At 43.2% G+C, this 24,462-nt stretch overlaps 1 protein-coding gene and 1 non-coding gene across 2 annotated transcripts in view; both read left to right on the forward strand.

Annotated features, from left to right (window-relative positions):
• Positions 1–24,462, forward strand: part of ankdd1a (ankyrin repeat and death domain containing 1A) — a 278,924-nt gene that overhangs the window by 129,413 nt on the left and 125,049 nt on the right. The window contains exon 10 of the mRNA XM_072564905.1: positions 6,162–6,260. Coding sequence (XP_072421006.1) covers positions 6,162–6,260 — 99 coding nt within the window. The remainder of the gene's footprint in view (positions 1–6,161; positions 6,261–24,462) is intronic.
• On the forward strand, positions 18,640–18,798 carry LOC140469179 (U1 spliceosomal RNA). The gene has a single exon (XR_011956007.1). It is a non-coding gene; the product is annotated as a U1 spliceosomal RNA (small nuclear RNA).

The following is a 24,462-nucleotide window of genomic DNA, read 5'->3' on the forward strand; positions in this document are numbered from 1 at the left end:
CACCTATCTCAGCAAGAGGTCCAGCAATCACTTCTCTAGCTTCCCATAGAGTTCTCGGGTACACCTGATCAGATCATGGGGATTTATCCACCTTTAACCATTTCAAGACATCCAGAACTTGTAATCTGGACATTTTACAAGATGTCACCATCTATTTCCCTACAGTCTATATCTTCCATATCCTTTTCCACAGTAAATACTGATGCAAAATATTCATTTAGTATCTGCCCCATTTTCTGTGCCTCCGCACAAAGGCCGCCTTGCTGATCTTTGAGGGGCCCTATTCTCTCACTAGTTACCCTTTTGTCCTTAATATATTTGTAAAAACCCTTTGGATTCTCCTTAATTCTATTTGCCAAAGCTATCTCATGTCCTCGTTTTGCCCTCCTGATTTCCCTCTTAAGTATACTCCTACTTTCTTTATACTCTTCTAAGGATTCACTCGATCTATCCTGTCTATACCTGACATATGCTTCCTTCTTTTTCTTAACCAAACCCTCAATTTCTTTAGTCATCCAGCATTCCCTATACCTACCAGTCTTCCCTTTCACCCTGACAGGAATATACTTTCTCTGGATTCTTGTTATCTCATTTCTGAAGGCTTCCCATTTTCCAGCCGTCCCTTTATCTGCAAACATCTGCCTCCAATAAGCTTTTGAAACTTCTTGCCTAATGCTGTCAAAATTGGCCTTTCTCCAATTTAGAACTTCAACTTTTAGATCTGGTCTATCCTTTTCCATCACTATTTTAAAACAAATAGAATTATGGTCACTGGCCCCAAACTGCTCCCCCACTGACACCTCAGTTACCTGCGCTGCCTTATTTCCCAAGAGTAGGTCAAGTTTTGCACCTTCTCTAGTAGGTACATACTGAATCAGAAAATGGTCTTGTACGCACTTAACAAATTCCTCTCCATCTAAACCTTTAACACTATACCTGTCATGATTTTATATACCTCAATCAGGCCCCCCTCAATCTCCTTTTTTCTAATGAAAACAAACCTAACCTACTCAACCTCTTTTCATAGCTAGCACCTTCCATACCAGGCAGAATACAGAATAACTTAACCTACCCAAAAACCCAACAGTCTATCCCAACTTAATAATGCTGTTCCAAATATTTGCAACATTCCCCATAAACACCCCTTGGCAAACAAAAAAGGTAAAATTGAACACTGTGTTACAGGAGAGAGAGATGGCAGAGAGATTAAGCGTGGAACACCTTCTTCCATTTAGTTGTTTCTTGGACCAGCAGCCTCAAAACTGCCTCACTGCTTTCAGTGAAGAGCCAGACTGTGAAAACCAAATGAAATCAGAGAAAAGCTGAGCTGGGAGAACTGGCCGCTCTTCTTTCAAAAACTTGAAAATATTCTCAAGTAGTTAAAGCCAGACTTTTCAGAATTGCAGTTTTTGCAACCTCTCTGGAAAAAAAAAGGTCAAGGACAGCATAACCTTGTTAAAGGAGCACTATCATCATAAATATGAACGTTTTGTAGGTTCGTTTTGCTGAAGCTATTCAAGGCATTAATTGGACTACAGCTGGAATATTGTGAACAGTTTTGGGCTCCTTCTTGAAAGTGAAAAAGAAGAAGAAGAAGAATGAGAGCCAACTGATTAACACATACAGGATTGGAGTAATATAGCTTAGAATCATGTCCTTTGGTCCACCATGACTGTGTCAACCAAAGTATACTGATTCCATTTACTTGCACATGGACCCGGTATTTTTAAGTGCTTATGCAGATGTTTCTTAAATATTGCAAGAGTACTTGTTTCCACCACCATCTCAAGCAGCATGTTCCACCTATCTGCCATCCTCTGAGTGAAAACATGTTTCGTCAGATCCCCTGTCAACCATTTCCTCTTCACTTAGAGCGTATGCCTGCTGGTCTTCGATACATCTGCCATCACCATCGATCCCGCCTGTGTCTCTTAGAATTTTGCATACCTCCATCAGATCTCCCCTCAGCTTCATCTGCTCCAGGGAAAATAACCCCAGCCTACCCAGGTTCTTCTTATAATTGAGATTTTCCATCCTAGATAACATCCTCATGAATCTCCTCTGCACCCTGTCCAATGCAATTATGTCCTTCTGATAATGTGGCAACCAGAACTAAGCTAATTGGAATAGCATGCCATCTGTAGTCTAATTAATCTCTAAAAAGCTGCAGCTAGACTTCCCTGCTTCTGTATTCTATGCACGAGCTAATGAAGGCAAGCAACCCAAATGCTTTCTTCACCACCCTATCTACCTGTGTTGATACCTTCAGGGATCAATAGACTTATACACCAAGGTCACTTTGTTTCTCAATACTCTTTAGGAATCTACCATTCGTTGTGCAAACCCTTCACTTGTTAGCCTCCCAAAATGTATCATACCCGCACCTACCAGGATTAAATTCTATCTGCTCAATTTGACTGTAGCCTGAAACCATCTATCGACAACACTACCGATCTTTGTGCCATCTGTAAACTTACTGCTTATATCTTCGACATTTACATTCAAGCCTTCAGTGGACCTATCAAGCAGCAACATCCCAGCCCTGATCTCAGTAGCACACTGCTGGTCACAGGTTTCAAATCACAAAAACAACCCTCCACACTTTGCCTCTAATTTGCAAGCCAATTTTGGATTCTGTTTGCCAACTTTCCCGCAAGCCCATGGGCTCTTACCTTTTAGACCAGCCTTCCATGTGGGACCTTGTCAGATACTTTACTGAAGTCCATGTAAACAACATCAATTGCACTAACATCATCAATATATTTAGTCACCTTGTCAAAAAACTCAACTAAGTTACTCAGACAGGACTGCCCCTTCAACAAATCTGTGCTAACTATCTCTGATTAATCACTGTCTTTCCAACTTTGCTTAATAACACCCCTCAGAATTTTTGCCAATAATTTCCCTCCTACTAAAGTCAGACTAACTGGGCTGTAATTACCTAGTCTATCCCTGATGCCCTTCTTGAGTATAAGAACCAGAGCATTGATCCTCCAGTCATCTGGAGGCTGTTGGCCACTTCGTCCGTGGCCAACAAAGTATTAAATATCTCTGGTAGCGCCTCAGCAATATCCACTCTTTTTATCCTTGGCTGCTATGAAAGATATCTCATCAGGCCCTGAGGATTTATGTCCTTAATGCCCTCTAAAGCATCCAATATCTCCTTCTTATTAATCTTAGCTTGCTCTAGAACATCACCATGCCAACTAAAATCTCCAACTATAGTGCCTTTCTTCTTTGTCTTACTGATGAGAAATATTCATTTAAGATTTGACGCAGGTCCACCAGCTCTATAGACAAATTGCCCATTTGGTCCCTAATATATTCCATTCTTTCCCGGTAATCCGCTTGCTCTTAATATATTTATAAAATGCCGTGGGATTTTCCTTAATCCTTCCTGCCAAAGATATTTGTTGCCTTCTTTGCTCTCCCACAACACTGTCTATACACTTGAAGGGCTGTCTGTTTTTAATGCTCAGTAACAAACATATGCTTCCTTTTTCTTCTTTGTCAAACTCCTGATATCCCTTGACATCCAGGGTTCCCTGCACTTGTTGCCATTGTCCTTCTCTCTTCAAGTTGACTTAGCTGCAAGTAGCTGCTCCCAATTTATGCTTGACACATCCTGACTAATGATATTGAAATTGGTCTTCCACCAATGTAGAGAGTTACGGTGACTATCCACAAATGTTCACTCACTGACACTTCAACCACTTGATAAGCTTCATTCCCTCGGATTAGGTCTAGCACTGCTGCATCTCTGGTAGGATAACCTACATACTGGCACAAAAAGCTCTCTAGGATACATTTCAAAAATTCCACCTTATCTGAGTGAGCACAGGCTAAGTCCCGTGGCGGAACAGAGCAAACAGACTGATTCCAAGAGTGGTGGTGGAGCGAGTGCTGGATGGAGGCCAGCATATGAAGGCAGTTGGCCTTGTGCTTTTGGACCGGCAGGCACGAACTGGAACGTAAGTACTTATGGTTAGTTATTATCATTCTGGACTTTTCAACTGTTTACAGGCGGCACGATGGCACAGTGGTTAGCACTGCTGCCTCACAGGTTGAACCAGAGACCCAGGTTCAATTCTCGCCTCAGGCAACTGTCTGTGTGGAGTTTGCACATTCTCCCCGTGTCTGCGTGGGTTTCCTCCGGGTGCTCCGGTTTCCTCCCACAGTCCAAAGATGTGCAGGTCAGGTGAATTGGCCATGCTAAATTGCCCATAGTGTTAGGTAAGGGGTATGGGTGGGTTGCGCTTCAGCGGGTCGGTGTGGACTTGTTGGGCCGAAGGGCCTGTTTCCACACTGTAAGTAATCTAATCTGATCTAATGTTCCCATGCTAATTTTTTTTGACTCTGTAACAACACTTAGAAGTATCTGTGCTGACACATAACTGGTCCCTTTTTTTCCCGAAAAGCTATTCCTTTTCTCAAGTATACTGTGTCCTTGGTTTTTTTTCAGAGAGTTCATAAACATCTCCCGGTGCCGATTCGACTGGGTTGGTACAGAGGTTAAAGGGTATTGAAAGGCCTTTTTGTTTATATGTAAACAAATGAGACTTCTGGCCAAAGTGGTCATGTTTTAGAAGTGACCTGTATAATGCAGCTCTCTAACTGACCAGAACTAGTTAGGAGTTCAATAGTGTACTGTGTGAACAAACTCTGTCTCTTTCTTTCCTTCTAACTTCATTTGTTCTGTTTGTTTTAATTGTATTTTAAGGGGGTTTGTTTAATGGGACTGTTGTGCATATTCGGAAAAGCATAATTAAGTCTAGTTCAGATGGACTGAGTTCTGTTTTTATTCTGTTCTTTGTGTTTCATTGTGAATAAATTTCTGTCTGTTTTAAAACCTGGTAGTCAACCTCACTAACTTACTCTGGGTAATTTTCACTGTAGAATTACCAAAACAAATTGCAAAGCTATGGTCTGGGTTGCCTGCTCAAGAATGTTTTGAATGGTCTGGCCTAGTCCATAACAGTGCCTAGGTCCTCTGTACCTAAGATGGCACCAAAATTACAAAACATGACAAATTTTTTACTGCACTCAGAGTGCATGTGGCAATAAAGGCCATCCCTATTAACGTTAGCAAAATTGAAAACCCCTACTATCATAGTATAGCCCTATACCTTTACACTGCTCTGTGATTTGCCAATATATCTACTCTTCAATCTCTCTCTGAGTCTCGGGAGGCCTGCAGCAAAGTAATCACCCTTTTTAAAATTTCTAAGCTCTACTTAGAAGACCTCATTTGATGAACTTTCTAAGACATCCTCCCTCAATACTGCAGTAATGTTGTCCTTTATCACTAAGATGATGCCCTACCTCTCTTACACCACTGCCCCTCCCATACCTGAAACCTCTATATCTTTCAATGTTGAGCTGCCAGTCCTGCCCTTCCTTTAACCAGCTCAGTAGCACATTTCCATACATTGATCAACACCCTGAGTCATCTGTCTTATCAGTCAGACTCTGTATTAAAATAGATATAATTTAGTTTCTGGTCCTCCCATTTGCTTTATCATGTCCATGTCTTCTCCACATGCTAGATTCTTAGCAGTTGACAGGATAGATAGAGTAGGCATGTTTCCACTGGGTGGGAGAATGAGGGCATAATTTAAGAATAGGTGTTGCGCATTCAGGAAGGAGATGAGGATGAATTTCTTCTCTGAGAATAGTGAACCTGTGGAATCATTACCACAGAGGGCTATTGAGGCTGGGCTATTAAGCATATTCAATACTGAGACAGATATTTAATCAGTAAGGGAATCAAGGACTGTGGGCAAAAAGGCAGGAGAGTGCAGGTGGAGATTATTGTGTCATTGAATGGCTGAATAGATCCTCCAATTGAATAGCTTACTTCTGCTAATATGTCCTAGCTGTCTTACTAATATTTTCCCTAAAGACTTCTTTCTCACTAAGGCATATCTTTACTGTCGGCCCTGAACATGGAAAATTAACTTGTTCTCTTTGAGGTTTTGGTATTTTTGCATTTTAACCTGATGGCTGAAAGACAATACATTTCACCACAGTATTTCTCTTTTTCAGTAATACTCTAGCTATGTTTATATTTCAGTTGCAGTTCACAGTTCATATCAAGTGAGGTCCGTGACTTTGCAAGTGTTTGTCTAGACTGCCATTTGTGACATGTCTGTCTTTTACAGCAAGGGGCCAGTCCAATACATCTTGCAGTGCTGCACAACCATGACTCCATTGTCAAGCTACTAATTGATGCAGAATGTGATCTGGATATTGTCGATCGTGTAAGAATTTGCCCTACAAAAATCGCTTTGATTATTCATTTGAGCTGTTATTGTACTACTTGAATGTTTGTGTCAATTTTTTTTGTAATTTTTAACAAACATCTTAGTGGTTTTAATATTATCTTGTAAATCATGTTTGTAATAACATCTGGTTTATTGTGGGGCATCTTGCAGTTCTGGCACTCGATCAGAAATCCAAAATGAAAGAACATGGTGGGATCAGAATCTGTTTTGAACTTGAAGTCAACAAAACTGGTGATAGCTGGGCTAACATGAGAAACTGACCAGAGGACCTGCTGGATTGTTGTTTAAAACCCAACCAATGCCCATCAGATGGGAAATTGCCACACCAATCAAGTCCCGTATGCAGGAGAAACCAGCCCCAGGTTTCATGGAAGCTCTTAATGCCTTCAAAGGAACAAAGGAAGGGCATCAGTTACTGGTTGACCAGTGTTTCCTATATTACAGAAGTATGTATATTACAGCAAAAATATTTTCCTTGTTTGCCAGTTTCAAAGATTAGATGAGATTAATTTCAGCCTTTTACCTTCAGGACTGACAGGATTAAGCAGAGACAACATGAATTTCTAGTCACATCTTAACATTGATAAGGAGGAGCCAGGGAATGTGTTTACTTGGACTTTCAGAAGACATCATTAAGGTCTCACATAAGAGATTAGCATGTAAAATTAAAGCATGTGGGATTAGGGGATAGTATGGATCAACACACATAGAACCATACAATACAGTAAAGGCCCTTTAGCCCATCAGGTCTGCATCGACAAAAAATCTCCGACTCTAAATCTTCAGTAAACCCACTTTCCTGCACTTGGCACATAGTCTTGAATGTTATGTCATTTCAACTGCTCATTCAATTATGCAACTTTAAAGATTCTGAAATTTTCTCCCTCACAGACAGTGCATTTCAGGTTCCCACCACCCACTGAGTGAAATAATATTTTCTCACATCCCTTCTGAACCTCTTGCCTTTCACTTTAAAATTAAGCCCCTTTGATATTGGGCCTTCAACTAAGGGGAAAAACTGCATTGTATCCACCCTCTCCATGCCTGTCATAACCTTGCACACCTCTATCAGGTTCCTCCTCAGTCTTTTCTGCTCCAAATAAAACAACCCAAGCTTATCTAGCCTCTCTACATAGCTAAAACACTCCATCTCAAGCAATATTCTCCAGACCCACTTCATTGCAATTATATCCTTCCTATGGTGTGGTGACCAGGACTGCATTCATATCAGCTGCGGTTTAACCAATTTCTGTATTTCCACATAATCTTCTTGCTTTTCTTTAATAGAAACCCTACAGTGTGGAAACAGGCCAAAAGGCCCAATGGGTCCACGCCAACCCTCCAAAAAGCATCCCACCCAGACCCATCTTCTTATCCTATCCCTGTAACCCTGCATTTCCTATGGCTAACCCACTTATCCTGCACATCCCTGACCACTATGGACAATTTAGCATGGCCATTTCACCTAACTTGCACATTTTCGGTCTTGCAGTCTTTGCTTTGACTGATAAAGGCAAGTGTCCCATATGCCTTCTTGACTACCCTATTAATGTGTACCTCTATCCTTAGTCACTTGTGGACAAGCACCCCAAGAACCTACTGTTCTCTGAGCTTCCTAGTGTCATACCATTCAATGTTTTGTTACTTCTTCCAAAATACATCACCTCACACTTATCAGATTAAATTCCATCTGCCACTGATACGCGTATCTAATCAATCCATTTGTGTCCTCCTGTAACTTAAGACCTTCCTCACTGTAAGCACCTAGACAATCTTTGTGTTATTCACAAACTTAATTATCATACCCTCCTCATTCTCAACAATATAATTTAAATGTATCAGTGAGGAATTCAGACAAAAACAGAAATTGCTGGAAAGACCCAGCTGTTCTGGTAGCATCTGTCAAGTGATAGAGATAACATTTCGGGTCCAGTGACCCTTCTTAAGAACTGATTGTTGCTAGGAAAGGTTGGGATATGAGCTGAAAATGGGGTGGGTGGGATGAGCAAACAATAGGTGGCGATGGAGCTCAAAGAGAGAGAACAGAGTTGGGTAGGCAAAAGGAATAGATAATGGTTAGTCTAGGAGAATCAATAGCTGCTAATGGGGACCATTAGTAGCTGTCAAAAGGTTGGTTGTGGTAGCAGCTCATGTGCTGACAAGTGGAGATTGGGGTAAGGATATGGGAGAAGGTGCTCAGGCCTTAAAATTATTGAACTCGATATTGAGTCCTGAAGGTGGAAAGTGAGATCCAGCTTGTGCTGAGCTTCACTGGAGCATTGCGGCAAACCCAAGACAGGGATGTTGACCCTGTCAGTATGTCTGTGACCCTACGTGGTGTGTTGATGTGGCAGCCAGGCAGAACTTCAGGATGATTTTTGTAGACAGAAAGTAGGTGTTCTGCAAAACAGTTGTCCAGTCTACTTTTCATCTCCCCAATGTCGAGGAAACCACATTGTGTACCATGAATGCAGTACACTAGATTGAGTGAAGTGTGGGTAAGTGACTGCTCCATCTGGATGGGCTTTGGGTAATGAAGAGGAAGGAAATAAATGGGTAGGTATTACACTTGCTGCCATTATATGGGAAACTGCCATGTATGTGGGGAAGCATTGGGTGTGGAAGAGGAGTGAACCAAGGTGTCATAGTCCCTACAGAGGTCTGACGAAGGAGGGAGGGGAAATATGTATCTGATGGTGGCAACCTGGTGGAGGTATAGAAAATAGCTACCTGATCTGGACTTGTTGGACCGAAAGGCCTGTTTCCACTCTGTAAGTAATTTAATCTAATCTAATCTGAACACTGCTTCCTGTGGTATGCCACAGGACACCAGCTTCCAATCACACAAACAGCTTTCTGCCACCACCCTCTGTTTCCTCCCACTCAGCCAATTTTCTGCAACGTTTTTAATTCACTCACAGGATGTGCAAATCTCTGGCTGGCCAGTATTTTATTGCCTGTACCTAGTTGCCCTTGAGAAGGGGAACTGCTGCAGTCCATATGCTGAAGGTTAACCTACAAAGCTCTTAGGGAGGGAATTCCAGGACTTTGACCCAGTGACGGTGAAGGAACTTTGATATATTTCCAAGTCTGGGTAGTGAGTAGCTTGGAAGGGAGTAGTGTTCCCATGTATCTGTTGGCTTCGACCTTCTACATGGAATTGATTGTGGGTTTGGAAGTTGCTGCCTAAGGATCTTTGGCGAATTTCTGCAGTGCATCTTGTAGGGAGTACGTGCTGATGCAACTGAGCCTCAGTGATGGCGTTAATGTGGCGTCAGTCACGCAGGGTGCTTTGTTATGATAGGTGTTCTGCTTTTTGAATGTTGCTAGAGTTGGATCCATCCAGGAAAGTGGGGAAAATTCCATCACAAAGCTGATTTGGACCGTGTCGATGGTGGACGGTCTGTCAGAAGTCAGGAAGTGAGTATTCCTAGCCTCTGATCTGCTGTTATAGCCACTGAGTTTATGTGATTATGTTCAGTTGAGTTTCTTGTCAATGTTAACCCCAAAAATATTGAATCTGGGAGGATTTAATAATGGTGACACTATTGAATTTTAAAAGATATCACAGCTGTGCTGAAGGAGGACACTATGGAAGACTCGAGCAGTGAGCAATATGGGCAGAGCTCAGAAATAGGAAGGGTGCAGTAACAATGTTGAGACTGTATTACGGGTGTCCCAACAGTGAACATGAGACAGAGTTACAAATATGTAGAAAGTTCATTGAAAGACGTAGGAGCAAAGGGTGATCGAAGATTTTAGTTTTCCTAACATTGACTGAGATTCACTTGGTGTTTGATATTTGGATGGATCAGAATTTGTAAGGAGCATCCAGGAGGATTTTCGAGAGTAGTATGTAAATAGTCCAACTCTGGAAGGGGCCATACTGGACCTGATATTGGGAAATGAGCTCAACCAGGTGGTTGATGTTTCTATACATTAGATAGATTAGATTCCCTACAATGTGGAACCAGGCCCTTTGGCCCAACAAGTCCACACTGACCCTCCAAAGAGTGACCCACCCAGTCCCATTTCCCTCTGACTATTGCACCTAGCACTATGGGCAATTTAGCGTGGCCAATTCACCAAACCTGCACATCTTTGGACGGTGGGAGGAAACCGGAGCACGCGAAAGAAACCCACGCAGACACGAGGAGAATGTGCAAACTCCACACAGACAGTTGCCTGAGGCTGGAATTGAACTTAGGACCTTGGTGCTGTGAGGCAGCAGTGCTAACCACTGAGCCACCGTGGTTCAGTAGGGAATTACTTTGGGAATAATGATCACAATTCCATAAGTTTTAGAATACTTATGGACAAAGACGAGATTGGTCCCAAAGGAAGAGTGCTAAACTGAGGGAAGGCCAACTATACCGAAATTTGGTAGGAGCTGGGAAATGTAGATTGGGAGCAGCTGTTTGAAGGGAAATCCACATTCGATATGTGGGAGGCTTTTGAAGAGAGGTTGATTAGAGTTCAGGAGAGGTATGTTCCTGTGAAAATGAGGGACAAAAATGGCAAGATTAGGAAACTATGGATGACAGGTGAAATTGTGAGACTAGCTAAGAGGAAAAAGGATGTGGACATAAGGTCTAGGTGATTGAAGATAGAAAAGCCTTGAATGAATATCTGGAATGTAGGACCAATCTGAAATGAGGAATTAGGAGGGCTAAGATGGGTCATGAGATATTCTTGAGCTGAAAAATGTGTTACTGGAAAAGCGCAGCATGTCAGACAGCATCCAAGGAGCAGGAGAATCGACGTTTTGGGCATAAGCCCTGCTTCAGGAATGAGGAAGGTGTGCCAAGCAGGCTAAGATAAAAGGTAGGGAGGAGGGACTTGGGGGAGGGGCGTTGGGAATGTGATAGGTGGAAGTAGGTTAAGGTGAGGGTGATAGGCCGGAGAGGTCGGGAAGAAGATTGCAGGTCAAGAACACATTTTCCAGCAACACATTTTTCATCTCTGATCTCCAGCATCTGCAGTCCTCACTTTCTTCTCCATGAGATATTCTTAGTGTGCAGAATTAAGGAAAACCTCAAAGCCTTTTATTCATATGTAAGGAGCAAGAGGGTAACTCTGGAAAGGGTTGGCCCACTCAAAGACAAAGGAAGAAAGGTATGCGTGGAGTCAGAGAAAATGGGTGAGATTTTTAATGAGTACTTTGCATCAGTATTCACCGAGGAGAGGGGCATGGCGGATGTTGAAGTTAAGGATGGATCTTTAATTACTCTAGGCCAGTCGGCATAAGGAGGGAGGAATGTTGTGTATTTTAAAAGGCATTAAGGTGGACAAGTCCCCAGGTTTGGATGAGATCTATCCCAGGTTTTGAGGGCAGGAGAAAAGAAATAGCAGGGGCTTTAACAGACATCCGTGCAGCATCCTTGAATATGGTTGAGGTCCCAGAGGACTGGAGAATTGCTAATGTTGTCCCCTTGTTTAAGAAGGTAGCAGTGATAATCCAAGTAATTACAAACCTGTGAGCCTGATGTCAGTGGTAGGGAAACGACTTGCGAAAGAACAGAGGACTAGGATATATACCCATTTGGAAGAAAATGGGCTTATCAGTGATAGGCAGCATGGTTTTGTGCAGGGAGGGTCATGTCTTACAAACCTAATAGAAATGGAATAAGTAATCTAATCTAATAGAATTCTTTGAACAGGTGACAAAGTTGATTGATGAGGGAAGGGATGTAGATGTCATACACGTGGATTTTGGTAAGGTGTTTGATAAGGTTCCCCATTGTAGGCTGATGAAGAAACTGAAGTCGCAAGGAGTCCAGGGTGTTCTAGCTAGTTGAATAGAGAGCTGGTTGGGCAACAGGAGACAGACTAGTAGTGGAAGGGAGCTTCCCAAACTGGAGAGCAGTGACCAGTGCTGTCCCACAGGGATCCATGCTGGGACCACTGTTGTTTGTGATATATGTAAATGATTGGGAAGAAAGTGTAGGTTGCCTCATTAGCAAGTTTACAGATGACAGAAAGATTGGTGGAGTGGCGGATAGTGAAGGGAACTATCGGAGAGTACAGCAGAATATTGATAGATTGAAGAGCTGGGCAGAGAAATGGTAGAAGGAGTTCAATCTGAACAAATGCAAGGTGATGCATTTTGGAAGAAGCAATTCAAGATGAACTGTACAGTCCTGGGCAAAATCGATGAGAGATATGGGTGTTCAGGTCCGTTGTTCCCTGAAGGTGGCAACTCAGAATAGTAGAGTGATCAAAAAGGCATACAGCATGCTTTCCTTCATCCGTCAAGGTTTTGAGTACAAGAGTTGGCAGGTCACGTTACAATTATATAAGACTTTGGTTTGGCCACATTTGGAATAATATGTACAGTTCTGGTCGCCACATTATCAAAACAATGTGGATGCTTTGGAGAAGGTGCAGAGGAAGTTCACTAAGATTTTGCCTGGAGTGGAGGGTGCTAGTTATGAGGAGAGATTGAGTAGATTAGGATTATTTTCATTGGAAAGAAAATGGTTGAGGGGGGTCCTGATTGAGGCGTACAAAATCATGAGAGGTGTAGACAGGGTGGATAGCAAGATGCTTTTTCCCAGAGTGGGGGACTCAATTACTAGGGGTCATGAGTTCAAAGTGAGAGGGGAAAAGTTTAGGGGAGATGTACGTGGAAAGTTCTTCACGCAGAAGTTGGTGGGTGCCTGGAATCTGCTGCCAGCGGAGGTGATAAGGGCAGGAATGATAGCGTCATTTAAGATGTATGTTTAAGAGACAAGCCAGGGAACATCAGACCGGTGAGCCTGACCTCGGTGGTGGGCAAGTTGTTGGAGGGAATCCTGAGGGACAGGAGGTACACGTATTTGGAAAGGCAAGGACTGATTAGCGATAGTCAACATGGCTTTGTGCGTGGGAAATCATGTCTCACAAACTTGATTGAGTTTTTTGAAGAAGTAACAAAGAGGATTGATGAGGGCAGAGCAGTAGATGTGATCTATGTGAACTTCAGTAAGGCAATCGACAAGGTTCTCCATAGGAGACTAATTAGCAAGGTTAGATCTCATGGAATACAGGGAGAACTAGCCATTTGGATACAGAACTGGCTCAAAGGTAGGTGGTGGAGGATTGTTTTTCAGACTGGAGGCCTGTGACCAGTGGAATGCCACAAGGATTCTACTTTTTGTCATTTACATTAATGATTTGGATGCAAGCATAAGAGGTAGTTAGTAAGTTTGCAGAAGATACCAAAATTGGAGGTGTAGTGGACAGCGAAGAGGGTTACCTCAGATTACAACAGGATCTGGACCAGATGGGCCAATGGACTGAGAAGTGGCAGATGCAGTTTAATTTAGATAAATGTGAGGTGCTACATTTTGGAAAGGCAAATCAGAGCAGGACTTATAAACTTAATGGTAAGGTCCTGAGGAGTATTGTTGAACAAAGAGAACTTGGAGTACAGGTTCATAGTTCCTTGAAAGTGGAGTCACAGATAGAGAGGATAGTGAAGAAGGCATTTACTTTGCTTTCATTTATTGGTCAAAGCATTGAGTACAGGAGTTGGTAGGTCATGCTGTGGCTGTAGAAGACATTGGTTAGGCCACTTTTGGAATATTGTGTACAGTTCTGGTCTCCCTTCTATCGGAAGGATGTTGTGAAACTTGAAAGGGTTCAGAAAAGATTTACAAGCATGTTGCCAGGGGTGGAGGATCTGAGCTCTAGGGAGAGGCTGCACCTGTTTTTCTTGGAGGGTCTCATCCTACTGGAAATTTATCGGTTTCTATGAGATGGAGGTGTGGAGGACAGAAAGTGCAGGAAGGAACTTGAGTGAACATTTTGAAGAAATGACCACTGGCATCTACCGACAATGTGGAAAATTGCTCAGGTATGTCCTTTACATGAAATGCAGAACAAATCCAACCCGATCACTTACCAGCCCATCAGTCTATTCTTGATTATTAAGAAGTGACGGAAGGTGTCATCAATACTACTATCAAGCAATAACCTGCTCAGTGATGCTCAGTTTGTGTTCTGCCAAGGTTATTCACCTCATTATAGCCATGGTTCAAACATGGACAAAAGAGTTAATTTGTAGAGGTGAGGAGAGAGTGACAGCCCTTGCCTTCAAGGTTGCATTTGACGGAGTGCAGCATCAAGGAACCCTTGCAAAACTGGAATCAATGGGGGCGCACTCTTAGCTGGTTAGAGTCATATCCAACTCATAGGAAGATGATTGTAGTTGTTAGAGGTCAGTCATCTTAGCTCCAGGACATCTTCGTCAGAATGGTATCCTAGGTCCAACAATCTTCCCTCCTCATCAGAAGTGCATACGTTCGCTGATGACAGCACAATGCACAGCACTATTTGTAACCCCTCAGATAGTGAAGAAGTCCATGTTCAACTGCAGCAAGATCTGGACAATATCCAGATTTGGACTGACAAGTAGCAAGTAACATTTGCAGCTCACAAATGCCAGACAATGACTATGTTTAATAAGAGACAATCAATCTAATCATCCCCTCAAAGAACAAAGAACCTTACAGCACTGGAACAGGCCCTTTGGCCCTCTTCTATCTAAATCTGTTGCCCATTTTCTAAAGATTTGTATTCCTTTGCTCCCTGCCCATTCATGTATCTGTCGAGAGACATGGAGTCATAGAGTCACAGAGATGTACAGCATGGAAACGGACCCTTCGGTCCAACCCGTCCATGCTGACTAGATATCCCAACCCAATCTAGTCCCACCTGCCAGTGCCCGGCCCATATCCCTCCAAACCCTTCCTATTTATATACCCATCCAAATGCCTCTTAAATGTTGCAATTGTACCAGCCTCCACCACTTCCTCTGGCAGCTCATTCCATACATGCACCATCCTCTTTGTGAAAAAGCTGTCCCTTAGGTCTCTTTTATATCTTTCCCCTCTCACCCTAAGCCTCTGTCCTCTAGTTCTGGACTCCCAACCCCAGGGAAAAGATTTTGCTTATTTATCCTATCCATGCCCGTCATAATTTTGTAAACCTCTATAATGTTACCCCTGAGCCTCCGATGCTCCAGGGAAAACAGCCCCAGCCAAAGCTCCCCATCATTGGGAGCATCAGTTAGCATTCCCGTATTTATTCAGGATTCTTCCTCTCAGAGCACCCAGCCCACCGGATCCTGATCTCGCTGTACAAAGGCCCTAATCAACATAGCTGACAATTCTGAATCTACATAGTTCAGAAAGGGACGTCACTTCGTTCAGTTTTCTGGTGCACCATACTTGTAAGGAATGTTCCATAACTAACCTATACCATCCCGATACCCTGGGGGATTTTCTGAGATCCAGCTCATCAGAATGTTCTTCCTCGCACAATATGTAAGAATATTAAACAGTTTCTTCCCATGCTCATCCCAAGAGGAAGGATATCAGATCTTCCTTGACATCCCCTCCAAAGCATCTGCTATTGCGCCCTAATACTTGCGAAGCTTGTGGCGTGACCATGAGCAATGGGTGAGAATACCAATGTCTACTTTGCATTTGGGGCACATTGGAGATGTTCCTTTTTTAAATTTCGCAAGCTGCACTGGAACCAAATAAGCCCTGTGAAGAACCGTCAGTTACATTGCCTCCACTCTATTACAGAGTGAAATCTTTCTCACATTCTCCCAAACGTCCACTCAGACCTCTGATGGGATCTCCACTCCCAATTCTTGAGCTCAGACCCATGTCTTTTGAGGTGCCACCTCCCAGTAAATAGTAGAGGGTAGTAATTGAGAGAATATCTGTGGACCGAAGCGCACTCCTCTCCACATCAGCCTTATAAGGATTAACCAGTAGTGTAGTCTTTTTCTGTATAAAGTCCCTAACCTAAAAATAACGAAAGAAGTCCCTACTGGATAATTCATTTTTATGGCTCAACTGATCAAAGGACATCATGACCTCCCTCTCAAATAAGTCTCCTGGACTGGAGACTCCTCTAGACTCCCATAACCTAAAGCCTGAATTTATCGATCCTGGCCAAAATCCTGGCATTCCTACTACGGGAGTAAAGGGAGGTTGTATATACATTGCCCTCCCTTTGTCACACCATTCTCCATGCTTTAACCATGTTAAAGACAATCTGGTTTCTACAATGCTCTGTGACAGTCCTCATCTTGTGCATAAACAGCAAGTTAATAAGGGGGCATTTTGCCTGGGATGCCTCAGTGTCCAGCCTTATTAACCTTGAATCCTGACAAGCCCAATCATTCATGTAGGATAATAGGGAATTTATTTGGTATCTCTCGAAATCTGAGAAGTCAACATCCCCCACCCCACCCCCACAACTCCCAATCCCTCGGGGAAGCTGCAATTTAGCAAGCTTAATAAGAGATTGCCAGATGAAAGAACTAAGCCAACCGTTAATTCTCCACAACGCTTGCCTAGGTAACATCAAAGGGAATATTCGTATGGGATATAATAAGTAAGAAAGAACATTCATTTTAACAAGAGCTTTTTGATCCAACCAAGATATTTGTAGAACCTCCGAACTCTGAAGGTCTTGCCTTATCTTCTCAAGCAAATGCACAAAATTAGCCTTGTATAATTGGTCAAAGGCAGGAGTAATAAAAATATGTAGGTATAGAAAACCTCCCTGTGACCACCTGAAAGGGAATCAGATTCCACCTTCAAGATTGGGTACCCCCATGAGCATGGCCTCTGATTTCATAAAATTGATCTTATACCCCGAGAAAGAGCCAAATAAATAAATATTTTATATTAAACAGGGCACAGATATTCTCGGGTTAGATAGAAAAAGAAGAACACCATCTGCATGAAGGGTGATTTTATGTCGCCCCGATCCCACCTCTGGGGCAACTATATAATGTAAACAACAGCAGCAAAAGGGAGCACCCTTGTCGGCTGCCTCTAACAATACTAAAATTGTCAGAGTTTAGACAGAATTTTAAAATTCATGTTTAGCAGCGAGATGGGCCTGTAGGAAGCACAATCCTCTAGGTCTTTCCCTCTGTTGAGAATAGGGGAGATGTTAGCTTCTCTCAGAGAGGACGGGAGGCAGTCCTGACTGTACGAATAATTGTACATGTCCAACATTGGCCCGGCCAACATATTTATAAACTCCTTATAAAACTCACTCAGAAATCCATCTGAGCTGGGTGGTTTACACTTTGGAGCTGCCTTGCTGCCTCCTGTATCTCTTGCATTGTCAGAAGGGCATTCAACTACTCCAGAGTTACACCTGGAAGGACCAAGTTCTTAAAGAAGGATTCCATCTTCACCAACCTGTCCCCACAGCCCTCTGATCGATACAAGTCAGAGTAAAATTTCCTAAATGTCGCATTCACCTTTTTGGAATCACAAGTGAGAGTACCGTACCCTCCCTATTGGATGTGATAGATTCGGTGGGGGGAGGGGGGGGGGGGGGGGGGTGCTTTTCTTTCTGGCCAAATATGCCAGGTATCTACCCAGCTTATCACCATACTGGAATAGCCTTTGTTTTGCGAGGGAGATTTCTCTCCTCGCTGTCTGGGTGAGCATGGAGTTCAGAGCAGCCCGGAGAGCTGTAGCTTGGTCACAGACGGCCTATCAAAACATGCAGTCTCTGATGCCTTCAGCTGGGCCTCAAGCATACACTGTTGCTGTCCTCTCTGACACTTCCGGCTTGCCTAGTAGGAGATAATTATACCCCTTGCATAGGCCTTGGCAATCTCCCAGAATACCAATGGGTTAGTAGCTGCACTCGAATTAACATCCCAGAAAGTTTTAAACTCACGTCAAAAATACTCAATAAACTTACTGTTCTTCAGGAGAAAAAGATTTATGTGCCAATGCTACAAACCTACCCCATTACCCCTGGCCTTAACCTCCAAATATACTACCGCATGATCAGAAATGGCTATGTTCCCAATTTTACAGGATAGTACTGAGTCCCCCAGTTGTTTGGATTGAGGGGAGGTGCCTGGGTGTCCTGTCCACCTCAGGGTTCATGAGACCATTATCGTGTGGTGCACTCCAAGGGGCATCAACCTGGAATGTGCATCCGTTAAAAATTTGAGGGGGTGTGCCGGGAATAATATACATGCAAGATATCGTACTCCTTCCCATGTTTTAGAGCTTTGACAATCACAATCCACTCATAATTGTCCTTAGTTTGGTCTAACAGCTGAAATGGAATAAATATAGCCATTCCCCTGTTTTTAGAATTAAAAGTAGAGAAGAACACCTCACTGAACCCTCCCTGCTGTAACTTTAAATGCTCCTTATTGTCTAAATGTGTCTCTTGCAACAGAGCAACATCGACCCTCTCTTTTCTCAGACTCAAAGTACTTACTTTCTTTTAATCGGTGAGTGACTCCCTTACTTTTCCAGGTGCACCATTTAAACAAGCAACTGGCCACAGCTCGTGATTGCCGTCCCCAAGAGGAGGAACCTGGCAGGGGAGATGACATGATCAGTGCGGTGGCGCTCCCAGGATGAGGCTATCCCATTGCACTTTGGGTGTGCTGACACCTGCGATGTCCCCAAATGCTGGATACTCGACCGCAAAATTTGTGGTAGTGGGGGACTGCGTTCGCGCTCTAAAATTTGGGTGGCACGGTGGCACAGTGGTTAGCACTGCTGCCTCACAGTGCCAGAGACCCGGGTTCAATTCCCGCCTCAGGCGACTGACTGTGTGGAGTTTGCACGTTCTCCCCGTGTCTGCGTGGGTTTCCTCCGGGTGCTCCGGTTTCCTCCCACAGTCCAAAGATGTGCAGGTCAGGTGGATTGGCCATGCTAAATTGCCCGTAGTGTTAGGTAAGGGGTAGATGTAGGGGTATGGGTGGGTTGCGCTTCGGCGGGGTGGTGTGGACTTGTTGGGCCGAAGGGCCTGTTTCCACACTGTAAGTAATCTAAGTAATCTAAATCTCATCTAACCCTACTCCTAACACATTTAGTGGAAACAGTAAAAACAAACACTGTGGGGCGGCAGGGTGGCACCGTGGTTAGCACTGCTGCCTCACAGCGCCGGGACCCAGGTTCACTTCCCGCTTCAGACAACTATCTGTGTGGAGTTTGCACATTCTCCCCGTGTCTGCATGGGTTTCCTCTGGGTACTCCGGTTTCCTCCCACAGTCCAAAAATGTGCAGGTCAGGTGAATTGGCCATGTTAAATTGCCCATAGTGTTAGCTGCATTAGTCAGGAGTAAATGTAGGGGTCTGGGTGGGTTGCTCTTCAGAGGGTCGGTGTGGACTTGTTGGGCTAAAGGGCCTGTTTCCAGACTGTAGGGAATCTAAAAAAGCACAACTACAAAAACTACCAAAGCAAGACTTCTAGGAACTACTCTTACAGTAAACCAACAGATAATGGGAGGCTTTACCCATGGCCACAGGGAGCACTCACATTACCCACTAACACCTCCATGGCTCCTTCTAGCTGAAGCCACGCCCCAAACCCAGGCAAAATAGAAGTAAAGAATACATGTATCTTGCAAACAAGGAAATTAGAAGTGGGCATTCAACCCATCCGACCCTTAAATCGGTCCCAGTTATTACTAGTAAAACCAAGAAAAAGAAAAAAAGGGAATAATAAGAGAAAAAAGGGGAAATACCCACATATTAAACGAACAAAACCAGGTAAACAGCAGAAAAAAACAAAGGAAACACTATTGTCCATATTACTTGAACCAGCCAGTCTATTTTAAAGTATCCAGAAAGTACTTTGCTTTTTCTGATGAATCAAAGATATGCACGGACCCTCCATGGCTGAAACATAACACTGCTGGGTACCTTACAGAGTACTGAATATCCACGTCCCTCAGCCTCCTCTTTACTTAATCAAAGGTCTTCTTCTTGCGGATCACAGCTGTAGAAAGGTCCTAATAGAATATAATTTTCAATCCCTTGTAGATCAAGGCCTGTGGATCCTTCCCCAGCATTCTGGAAGCTTCCAGTACCACTTGCTTGTCTCCATAATATTGGAATCGAACTAGGACCAGGCAGGGGCACTGGTCAGATCCGGGCCTGCGCACAACGACCTGGTGAGCTCGTTCAACCCGCATCCAGCCTGACTCAGCTTCCAGTCCCAAGAACTGCGGGACCCGTTGCTCAAAGAAGCTGACTGACTGACCCCCTTCTTGTTCCAGCAGCTCAATAAAGCGAATATTCTTCCTCCAAACTCGATTTTTGAGGTCATCAGCCTGCTCCACGAAGGACCGTGCTTGCTTCTCCAGGGCCTGGAACCGTCCCATCGAGGATTTGGCCACGATCTCTGATGCCACAGTCCGCTGCTCACCCTCCTCCATGCGCTGCTCGAGACTCTGGATCTCCTGCTCATGCTTTTGCAGCATGACTGTGATCAGTTCCAGCCTGGTCTCGGTCTCCTCCATTGCTGATTCAGTCTTCTCTTGGAGTTTAATGAACTCCAAAACCAGACTCTGCTGAGCAGTTAAGTTCAAAGGAGCTTCCGCGCAGGTCAACGTTGCAGCCGCGAGCATGTCCATTGCTGCTTGTTGCAATCCATCTGGCCCTTTACCTTTGGTCATCTTCCCTGATCTTTAAAAATAATGTACAGAGATTCTGGGGACTTAAAATTGCTGATTCTTACAAAAATAAATAGTATGGGGAGGGTAAAAGCACCACTTTGCCTGAGTTGTGGTGCGGAGCTCAGCAAGGCAGACCTGTTAGATGGCCACCATCTTGAATCTCCCCACCACTGTGTTAGTCAATGTCCAGCCTTACCTGTGACTATCGATGATCCAAATATCTCAGCAAGGAGCCCAGCAATCACTTCCCTAACTTCCCACAGAGTTCCCATCTGATCAAGTCCTGGGGATTTATGCACCTTGATGCATTTTAAGACATCCAGCACCTTCTCCTCAGTAATATGAACATTTTTCAAGATGTTGCAATCTATTTCCTCACATTCTGTATCTTTCATAACCTTCTCCACATTAAACACTGATGATGAAAAATAATTGTTTAGTATCTCTCCTATCTCCTGTGATTCCATACATAGGCTCCCTTGCTGATCTTTGAGGGGCCCTATTCTCTCCCAAGTTACCCTTTTGTCCTTAGTGTATTTATGAAATCCCTTTAGATTCTCCTTAAGCCTGTTTGCCAAAACTATATCATGTCCCCTTTTTGCCCACCTGATTTCCCTCTTAAGTCTACTCCTACTACCATTATACTTTCTAAGGATTGACTTGTTCTTTGCAGTCTCTACCTGACAAATGCTTCCTTCCTTTTCTTAACCAAAACTTCAATTTCACTAGTTATCCAGTGTTCCCAGGCACATGAACAGGCAGGGAATAGGGGATACGAATAATGTGCATGCAAATGGGATTAGTTTAGAAAAGCACCATGGTCAACTGAAAAGCTTATTCTGTGCTGCACTGTTCTGTGAACTATATTTTTGCTGCTGAGCCGTTCTTAGTGGTGGTCGTTGAAATCCTCCATTCATAAAACATTCTGTGCTCTTTCCACGCTCAGTGTTTCCTCAAAGTGATGTTCAATATGGCGACGCACAAACTCATCAGCCAAGGGAGGATGGTACATGGGAATTAGCAGGTTTCCTTATCCATGTTTTATCTGATGCCATGAGACTTCACGGTATCCTGAATCAGCTTTGAGAACTCCCAAGACAACTCCCTCTTTTCTATATAGCACTTCGCTGAGCCTATTCTGAGATTAATATTGATGTATCCAAGGACGGTGATGGTGGTGTTTGAGGCATTGTCTATAAAGTATGATTCTATGAGTACAACCATGTAAAGCTATTTTACGTGAGCCTCCAGATGTCCTTACTGAGATGACAGGACTGAGTTTGCCATTGTCACTTTTAGTCCTTGGGTTGGTGCCAGGTGGTTTCATTACTTCCTTGAGACTTTGTAGCAGTTGATTCAGCTGAATGGTTTGCTCAGCAATTTCAGAGGGCAGTTAAGAATCAACCACATTGCTGAGTTTGGAATCACATGTAACTAAACCAGGGAGGATAAGCGGGTGGGTTATCTAAAGCATAAGGAAGTGTTACACCCAAAACGCTGAATCCTGAAAAAGGGTTACACCTGAAATGTCGACGTCTCCACCTCCTGATGTTGCCTGGCTTGCTGTGTTCTTCCAGCCTCCTGCTTGTCTACCTTGGATTCCAGCATCTGCAGTTTTATTTTTGTCTCTAATTAGGGAGGATGGCAGATTTCCTTCATGAACCAGATGGGTTTGTCTGACTGTCAGCAAAGGTTTCACGGTTATTATTAGACTCCTCATATTTATTCACTTCAAATTCCACCATCTGTTGTTGTGGGACTTGAACCTGGTTTCCCAGAATACAACTGGAGTTTCTGGATTAACAGTGTAATGATAATATCACGAAGCCACCCCTTCCATATTTTTTCAGCTAGGAGTTTTAGGGATTATATGTATTTTATTTTGGAAATATAAACTGGATAATGGAAGTTTGGACACTACTGCTTTACAGAGAATGAACTTAAAGGAAATGCAGAATTGTGTGGTGTGCAGTTATTGGTTGTACATTTGCAACATTTGGAGAAACTGGAATTGATACTTTTGTGAAAGACTCCGGAACCTGGTGGCCTTGAAGTAAAAAATTATCAACAATGGAGTTTAAAGAAAGGTATAGTTTAAGATTAAGTATTAGTTATTAATTGTCCATTTTTGTCACTTGTTAAAAGATAGGATTGTTCATAATAAGATTTGTTTGCTTGTTTTTTTTGAGAAACATTGGTGTGAATTTCTTCAGTCTTAGATATTGGCCACTCACTTACCATTTGCTTATTGCAGTTGATCATAAAACTTGATTTCTAGTTTACTTTTCCCATCAATGTAGTGACAGATTCTGATAAACCTAAACAAGTTTCTGCTATATTGCATCTATAGATATATTCTACCCTGAGATAACTTCTTTGGTTGGAAAACTCCTAGGGATAAAACATGTCATTGTAGAACTCATTCAAGCTGTTGAAACTAAGCTCTTCGTTGAGGGTTTAAGCTGACAATCAGTTTGAGTGAGTAGATTAACCTTGCTGGGGGGGAAAGAGAGTCCAACCATTAACACATGTTCAGAACCTAATGCTTTTTGTTCTACAATGGGTGGGTTACTCTTTGGAGGGTTGGTGTGGACTGGTTGGGCCGAAGGGTCTGTTTCCACACTGTAGGGAATCTAATAGTGCATGACATACTAATATTTATAAACCATTAGAAGGTTAGACGTTTAACATTTTATATGAAGCTGGTAAAATAATATTGATTCCATATTTAAAATTTGGTATGTCAGTAACTAGTTGGGATTTGGAGTGTGCTACCTGGGAGAGTGGTGGAGGTGAAATTCATAGAGGGCTTCAGAAGAAACTTGGATATATATTTGAAAGTGAGAGAACTATGGAGAAAAAGCTGGAGAATGGGATTAGATTAGATTAGATTACTTACAGTGTGGAAACAGGCCCTTCGGCCCAACAAGTCCACACCGACCCGCCGAAGCGCAACCCACCCATATCCCTACATTTACCCCCTACCTAACACCATGGGCAATTTAGCATGGCCAATTCACCTGACCTGCACATCTTTGGACTGTGGGAGGAAACCGGAGCACCCGGAGGAAACCCACACAGACACGGGGAGAACGTGCAAACTCCACACAGTCAGTCGCCTGAGGCGGGAAATGAACCCGGGTCTCTGGCACTGTGAGGCAGCAGTGCTAACCACTAAGCCCATAGCCCATAGGCTCCTTTGGTAGTGTAAAATTCTATGAAATAGAATGATATCAGGATAAGTATAGTAGAATAATTCATAGTTTGCAATACAGAAGAAAGCCATTACACGCTAATAAGAACAATTCACCTAGTACCAAACCCCACACCTTTTCCCTTAGCACTGAATGTTTTCTTCTAACTGATTTTCTTTTGAAAGCCGTGTTTGAATCTGCCCACATTACAATCTTGGGCATTGCATTTCAGATCCTAACCACAAGCTGTGTGAAAATAGTTCCTCTCGGTTGCCTTGCTTCTTTTGCCAGTTACCTCATATTAGTGCTCTCTAATTCTCCATCTTTCTGCAAAACAGAACAGTTCCCCCGTTTACATTTTCCAATTCCCTCATTATTATGAATATTTCCATCAGATCTTCTCAAGTTTTTTTTTTCCAAGTAGAATATCCCGTTTCTGTAGTCTGTTTGCATAAGTGGAATTCCTTATCCTTGGAGTTGTTTTCATCAGCTTTACAGCATATTTTTTAATGTCTTCACATCCTTTTTG

The sequence above is a fragment of the Chiloscyllium punctatum genome, chromosome 48, assembly GCF_047496795.1.
Source record: "Chiloscyllium punctatum isolate Juve2018m chromosome 48, sChiPun1.3, whole genome shotgun sequence".
Classification (NCBI taxonomy): Eukaryota; Metazoa; Chordata; class Chondrichthyes; order Orectolobiformes; family Hemiscylliidae; genus Chiloscyllium; species Chiloscyllium punctatum.